The 8,065-nt window shown below is 44.7% G+C and overlaps 1 protein-coding gene across 1 annotated transcript in view; it reads right to left on the minus strand.

Moving 5' to 3' along the window:
• Positions 1 to 438: 438 nt before the first annotated feature.
• The window catches only part of lbhl (LBH regulator of WNT signaling pathway, like), an 8,956-nt gene continuing 1,329 nt past the window's right edge, over positions 439 to 8,065 (minus strand). Inside the window, exons 3-6 of the mRNA XM_064301488.1 lie at positions 6,837 to 7,102; positions 3,611 to 3,692; positions 2,715 to 3,024; positions 439 to 1,771 (exon numbers count right to left, since the gene is read on the minus strand). Of these exons, the coding sequence (XP_064157558.1) occupies positions 1,710 to 1,771; positions 2,715 to 3,024; positions 3,611 to 3,692; positions 6,837 to 7,102 (720 nt within the window). The 3' untranslated portion in view covers positions 439 to 1,709. The remainder of the gene's footprint in view (positions 1,772 to 2,714; positions 3,025 to 3,610; positions 3,693 to 6,836; positions 7,103 to 8,065) is intronic.

The following is an 8,065-nucleotide window of genomic DNA, read 5'->3' on the forward strand; positions in this document are numbered from 1 at the left end:
CGTGAAGACTCAGAGCTATAATCGCTGCTGAAGGCAAGGTGATGATTTTGCGGGGTGAATACTTTCATAACTGAGAAATGTTAGCCTTCCATTTTAAAAAGCTTGTCCTTAAATAAAAAGTATTTTGGCATTATAAATCTGTTATTGAAGGGATACACATATATTTCCATTCATTTAAGTTTTAAGGTGTATAGGGATAAAATGTGAGAAAGGGAGAGGAATACTTTCTGAAGGCACTGTGCTGGTGTCTGCTGAAAGTGCATGGGTGCATGAAAAGATGCCTAATCATTACATCAGGTAGATTTTTTTTTAAATGTCGCCTTCCTGTTTTTGCACATCTTAATCTTTATGCCCATCACAGAATGTGTGCAAAATGTCTAATTCTTGTTAAAGGCAAACTTCTCTTCTTTATTTACCGAATTATCACATCATCTCAGCTTTTAATGAATATTATTATTTTATTGTTGCCACAGATTATTACAGTACTGTGTCTTAGGAAGCCAGGAAGTTGGGTGTTTAAACATTTAAACAGTACATGTTATTAAGAGAATTAATGTATTCTGTACACAGGTTTTGTGTAAGATATTATAACTTTTGTCTTTTGATAAGTATATAAAATTGCACAATAAATATGTTTTCAACATACATCATAATACCACTCATTCTTCCTTGGTTTTGCTATGCTATGATGTGAAGAAATTTCAGATAATTATGACCTTTCAAACAACTTGCATCTGTCAGCAAAATAGCACTCTTTGAAAAGAGGGAATGGCCAACAGCAAAACTAGGAAAAATAAATAAACAGTTGGAAAGATTAATTACTTTCTTCAGTTAAAAGAAAATCAGTCTATGTATATGTCCATTGGCTATTGTGTGAATAATTCTGTGTGCAATGACTTATTTCCATTGGCCTGAGTTCATCAAGTTAGATTGTTTGATCATTTTCTATGACCATTTTCTATGACCAAACTTTTGATGATATTGTGACACTTTACTTGACAGAACAAATAAAGTATTTTAGTTTTGTATCTCATGAGGAATTTCGCAATAACACTTCCTCTCTGTGCAAGAAAGATTTGCTTACTGTGCAAAGCTGTAGCTGTTCTTCTTATTGTTGTGTTGTGTTATGTTTTGTACTGTCTGCTGCAACCCCTTGGCCAGGCCTTGAAAAAAAGATCCTTACCCCGGTGAGACTTAAGAAAAGGATAAATAAACCAGTAAACAATTAATCAGGAGAGAGCTGTCGCAGCATCTGATTGCAAAATGGGTAGGGAAATGGTTACCACACTTTGAGGTTGCTGGAAGAGAAGCCATTTGTCATTTCCCCACAGTGACAAGGGGAAAAATAAATGTTCCCCAATTGGAAGTGGGGATCATGCATTTACACTCTCAATGAGAGTTAGTCATTGCAAATTAATGTAGGAATTGAACGTTGAGCATTAAATTTATCTTTAAAAAAACAGACAAAGAAAAAAGGAGTCGACCAATAAACAACATACAATATAATGGGATGTGTGCTCTTTATGGCTGTTCCGAAACTGTTAAGAGCTTATCGGAGTGTTCCCTCTGTATTTCTGTTGAATCCGGTATGTGTTTCTGATAATGTGAAGCTACCTTTAAAGTGTCCATTGATGAGGTCATATTGAAGTTTAAGCGTTCTTAGTTGTGGTCAAATATGCCAGGGAGACACCTCCCATTGATCATGATGGTTAGTTGAGAGCTGGTGCACTGTCATGAAGTAAGGTGGGGGAGTCGTCCCTGAAGTCCTCATCTACTGAGAGAAAGACAAAAATGGGAGCGTGGAAGGGGAGGAAAATGGGGAGATGAGGTGAGAGAAAGAAAGAGAGTTGAAGTAGTCAGAAGATACATTATACAGCAAACTGGTGGCTTTCATAATAATATTTTTGACAGTGGCATTGTGACATTCCATAATAATCATTCTTGGTTCATTACTCATCCATCCATCCATTTTCTAAATTGTTTATCCGTCTTCTGCCTATGTTCTGATGTCCAGTTCTAGTTTGTTTGCCTGGCTAATATATTCAGTGATCCAGGTCTGGTTAATCGGTCAGGGTAAGGCTTAATGGGTAAGGTTTGGTTTTTCAGTTTTTCAGTATTTTGATCGGCATGTTGATGCTTTACTGCGCTCTGGCTCATTATTTTTCTAAATGAGGTCTGGCAACAAATGGGGTCTCCGGATATATACAACCTGTCTTAAGGGTAAATGATTACAGTGATTAGGGTGTAACTGAATTTTTAATTATTGGTTGAATTCCAGATTCTGATTATATATTAGGGCCCGGCCCCTTGGGAAAGAAAAGTTTGCACTGGCCATTCAGTTGACTGGAACTTTTGATTAGGAAGAATTTGGTCCCTCTTGCGTTGGTGTTTTATGTGCATTTGTTAAGTCCTCGTGGGAATGTTGTGTTTAATTTTATGATTCAGTGATTTCTGTCCTACGTCTGTTTTCTGGGGTCCACTGTTGGTTTGTAGGCCCAATATTTCTAGTACCACAAGTTCTTGGTGAAGGAAATGAGCTACTAAGTATGTTCCTGTTTCCCTAGGATTTTTTATGTTATATATGTGTTGTGTCGGATTAGGTTCAACATTAGGGTATGGGTAAGGGTTTGACTATGGGTTTGGTTTAGGTTTAAGATTTGGTTTAGGTTTTGATTTAGGATTAGGTTTTGGGTTTTGAGTGTAGAAAAGCCCACCAATAAGAGATGCATGCAGCTGGGTGTTGACAATGATGGAGCTTTCCTCTCCCTCCTCCTCTTCATCCGGCTCCTCGTCCTCCTCATCCTCGCCCCAGTCTGCGATATTGGCGGGAGGGATGCACTGCTCCAGGAAGAGGTCCTCTTCATCCTGGAAGTCCATGTCCTCGGGCGGCCAGCGCAGCTCTCCACTCTCCACCTCGCTCACGTCCGTGGGCTCCACCACGATGGAGGGCAGGCGCTCTTTCTCCGGCGGGCAGCCCAGCGAGTCCTCCGTCCCCACCTCCACCTCCACCGGGTCGGGGAAAATCTGCAGGAGAGAGAGGGAGGTGGAGAAGGTCAGTGGGGAGGGTTTGAATAGAATGAGAGGGAAAAGTCATATGAGAAAGGGAGACGAGAGTGAAATATGTAAATGGAAGAATATATGACAGAGGAAATGTTGAGTGGAAAATGAGGGAGGACTGTGAGAAATATGTGTTCAAACAAGAGAGGAGGGGTAAAGGTGTGAGATGAAGAGGGAGATATGTAAGAGAGAGAAAAGGAGGAGAAACAAAGGTAGGGTTAGACTGTTTGAGTTGAATCAAGTTGCATTGAATAAAATTAAATTGAACTGGACTGAGTTCACGTTAAGCTGGATAGAGATGATTTGAAATTATTTGAATTGAGTTTATTTGATTTGAGCTGAGTTGAGTTGGGTTGGGTTGAGTTGAGTTGAGTTGAGTTGAGTTGAGTTGAGTTGAGTTGAGTTGAGTTGAGTTGAGTTGAGTTGAGTTGAGCTGAGTTGATCTGACTTGAGTTGTCTGAAAAAGTGGCTGCTGTGGTTGAGTTGTTCTCTGACTAAGTGGCGGTATTGGCCCGCAGGCAGCAGGATGCTGGATGCGGGGGCATTGCTGTACCTGGAAGGGCAGTCTGTCCCCTTTCCTGTCCTCTGCAGGCACCTCCATGACTGAGTCCTGGAGCCCGACCACCTCCATCACTCTGAAAGACAGAGAAGTGTGGAGACAGGGTTAGAGATACAGTACACAAGAGTGTGCAATAGAGCACTGTACAATGCAAATGCATACACACTCACACATGCACCCACCCACGCACACCACACATACATGCACACTCACATGCACACATACTGTGCACACAAAAAACTACACACTACATATATATACACACATAAAGCACTGTACTCTGTGTACAAATGTGCATGTACCACACAGGGGTACATACCCAACCACTCACCCTCGCCTGACCCAGCAAGACTCACTCCACTATGTGTGTGTGTGTGTGTGTGCGCGTGGATACTTCCCCATATAAGCACCCTATAGCCAGATTGAACTGTGTATGGTAATCAAGAAGAGCTCAATGATATTTGAAGATTGAACTGTATGTGGTAATCAAAAAGAGCTCAATAATATTAGAACTGGATTACACTAGGATTAATTTTCATTAGCGTCAGATGTGCTTGTGTGTGTTTGTGTTTGTGCGTGTGTGTGTGTGTGTACACGTGTGCGTGCATGTGTGAGCACTAACATATCTGCATGCATGTGTGTGTGTGTGTGCATGTGCGAGTGCTAATGTATCTGCATGTATGAATGTAAGTATGTGTGTGTGTGTGTGCGTGTGTGTGCTTAATGTTTGTGTTTGTTTAACAAATCTGTTTATGTCGGGGGGGATTAGTGGCAGTGAATGGCAGCTCCTCCTCCCGCTCCCTTTCCAGCCAAAGTTCCCACAATCCCATAAAAGCTTCTGTGATGCGCTGGGAGAAACGTGCCACTGGCCGTGTCTCTCCACCGGGGGAGCTTATGGCCACGTTCCTGCGTAACTCCCTTTTTCCCCATCGCTATCGCGTCCGTCAGGTTGCTTCTGCGACGGTCAGAAGCGCTTCAGGACGCAAAGCTTTAGCGTGTATGTGTTAGCGGGGTTTAAAAGCATCTGAAGGACAGTTTGAAATTAAATGCGCTTCCTTGGCACAGCTCCAGTGCTGCTTCCCCGCCACTCCCAGTAATCCTGAACCACAAGGCACAGACTTCAGAGACGGGACAGATGCTGCCCACCTGTCGAGCAGCAGCTCAAGGCCACCGCACAGCGCTGTCTCTCTCTCTCTCTTCGATTAGAGAGTCTTGGGCCCAAACTCAAGATCACTGTGTCAGCTGTTACAGTGAAATTTCCTTTAATGTTCCATGACCAGGAGAGGTAGGCTTACCTATCCTATTATCTCTCCCAGTAAGCTTCTTACCAAGCTAACCAGGTCACTCCTGCAAGGACCGCACTGACTTCACACTCGCTCCAGGACGTTCATGACAGGTCCAGCTGCCACAGAACTTCACTGCAACTATTAGCTCGGTCACAGTGAACGGAAATGCAGCATGTTATCTTTTTTTTAGCAAGTACCCTACCCTCCCAATCAAACCACATCACAACTAGGTCAATAGTTTCAGATCATGCTCACACAAGATTCACAATATATATACACATGCACACACCTACACAAACAAAAATATACTCACATACATGCACACACCAGTATATGCTCACATACACACACAACTATATATCACATACACACCAACAGCAATATACGGACGTACACACATACACCCATGAACACACACGGCAATATACTCACATAGATGCACATACACACACACACCAAAACCTTCACATGCATACACAAGCATATGCACACACAGACACACCATTGCACTACCATACACACACACACAAACACACACACGCACACGCTTCTTGCTACATATAAACCACTTCCTGCAAATTCCACAGTCATTGCAGTTCAACTGTTATTTTTAAACATGGTTACGTTTTTTCCAGTGTGAAGTATTTTTGCTTGTAAGGGGTTTTGAAGCAGGGTGTTTATTCAATAAAACCGCACAGCCCAGCAACATATTCCTGTCATCAGCCTTTCAAGACTAAATACAATCCAAACACCCTCTTCAATGAATATCTCATGTATCTTTCTATATGACCATATCATTTTCAAGTATGGAGACAGATTCACATTGGCGAAACCAAGGTCGAGCGTGGTTACATTAAAATTCTCAACTCCCAGTCCAGTAGATCTCAACAACAAGCCTGTTATATCTGAAAGCTCCCCACACCCCCATTTTCAAGATGTCATATTTTACATTTATCAGATTCATGACCTTTGTGATACCCCTCTAAAATGTTAACTGTAGAGAGTATTCCACACCCTAAACCTCACCCTAACCTTAACCCTAATCTAACCCTCACCTGCTACCACATGGACTTGAGCATGTCAGCACTCGACAAGGTGAGACCCCACAGAAAAAATATAACGACATCTTATTTACATATATACATATAGTATGTATAAGGAAGGGAACCTTAGGTAGATTTCCAGGACAGGGGTTGTTTTGAAGGCGATACTGATGCGGTAGGTGAGAGGAAACTGGTTGCGCACCTACACACTGTTTCCCTGCGACAACCCACGTGGAAATCGCCAGAACTCTGGCCCAGCGGTCAACCAATCCCACATCAGCTTTTCACAGTGGCTGATGTGTGAGTCACTCGCACACACTTCACTAGCGGTGTTAGCGCTGCTCTTTTATTGTAAACAAAATGCTGAGTTGCAGAGATGGCTTCAATGGCCCCGTTCAGAATGACCATCGCCCCACACCAGCCAGACACCCTCCCATAGATCTCAGGGGGGTGTCACCTGAACTCTGCAGATTACCTCCCCTGCTGGACCCCATCAGCAGGGTGATTAACCTGATCTGATTCCACTAAAGCAGAGAAGTAAATGAACGGCATGTTAAAACACCGCTAACAGTGTCATCTGCTCAGAATAAGGGCATATGATGAGATGGGAAGAAGAGACATCTTGTGCAGCTCATCCTGTACACCACTATAATTCCCTGCCCCCACCCCCCCCTCCCCCCAATCCATGTTACAGACATCAAGTTCTATCGTCTCCCAGACCACTGCACATACATATACACATACAAAATGCACTAACACGCTCTTACACACACTCAAACACCGAAACACAGCCATACACACACACACACACACGTTCACACAGGCATTCTCTCAACTCCACCTGTTTTTCAGTGGATAGAAGCTTCCCTGTCACCTCAGGTGAGGGCTTACCCGTCGCTGGCGGGACAGCCGTCTTCGTGTGCCACTCTGGGCAGCAGTTGGGGGGGCGTGGGGGGCGCTGGCAGGGAGTGGCAGGTGCCCACGCAGCAGTCACCCTCAGCCGGCCCCGCGGGGGGGCAGCTCGTCTCCAGGGCGATAGAGGCGTGGGGTGCTGGAGCGTTTGAGCCGCTGTTCTCGAGGGGGCGGGGGAAAGAGGGGTGGGGCAGGGGGGGTGGGGTGTCGTCCTCCTGGCAGTGGACAGAAAACTTCTTCCGTTGCTGAGGAAGCGCAGGGATCCACAATTCCACAGAGTTCCTGAGCACTTCTCCTGCCTGATTCCCAGCCAGCTCTCCTCCCTCCCTGAATCCCTCTCTTTCTCTCTCTCTCTCTCGCTCTTTCTCCCTCTCCCTCTCCCTCCCTCTCTCTCTCTTTCTCTCTCTCTCTCTCGCTGGCAGCTTTGCAGAGCAACAGGATTAAAGCCTCTTTCAATTACAGCAGCCGGGGTGAGTGATGTCAGCTGACCCCATCCGCCACGCGGCCGGAGCAGGCAGCGGATGGCACCGGGGTGTGGTGGGTGCATGGGCAGAGTCAGGGTCGGAGGCATTGGGGTGCAGCACAGGTGATGGCAGTCATGCCACACGCATGTTCTAACCGCCGTAGCGATGAGGCGATGGCTCACTACCTGAGCACGACTGGACCTGCTCCCCTTCACTGACACTGTTCCGCACGTTCATTAGCGCTGTCACTGACGTCACGGAGGATTTTGGACAAATCAGGGAATTAGCCTGTGGATAAAGGCCTTAGAAGCTGAGCAGGTGGGGGTCGGGGTTTGAGGGGGGGGGGGGGTTTGGGGGAAGGATATATTTAGCAGCAGAGGCAGGGCACGGTAGTGCAGGCTTGTCAACACAGCCACAGCACCTAGTTCAGCAGTAATCCCAACACCGGAACAATCTATTGTAACTGCTAGCCTCCACCTCTGTACGTTAGCTGCTCTGGATAAGAGCATCTGCCAAGTTATTGTGGTGTAAATGTAATGTCACTAGTGTGAATCATACTTGTGATACACATACAAACCTACTAGCACGATTGTAGAAACTGTAAAAAGGTTTCAAATTTACTGTCCTTCAAAGAAAGATTAATGTCTCTCATTCAGCTTAAACCATGTCCGTATGTGTACTTATGTATCAATCAAAATCAACAAATTAATAAATCAAATAAAATATTCTTATTTGGAACGCTTT

Source organism: Anguilla rostrata, chromosome 12, assembly GCF_018555375.3.
Source record: "Anguilla rostrata isolate EN2019 chromosome 12, ASM1855537v3, whole genome shotgun sequence".
NCBI lineage: Eukaryota > Metazoa > Chordata > Actinopteri > Anguilliformes > Anguillidae > Anguilla > Anguilla rostrata.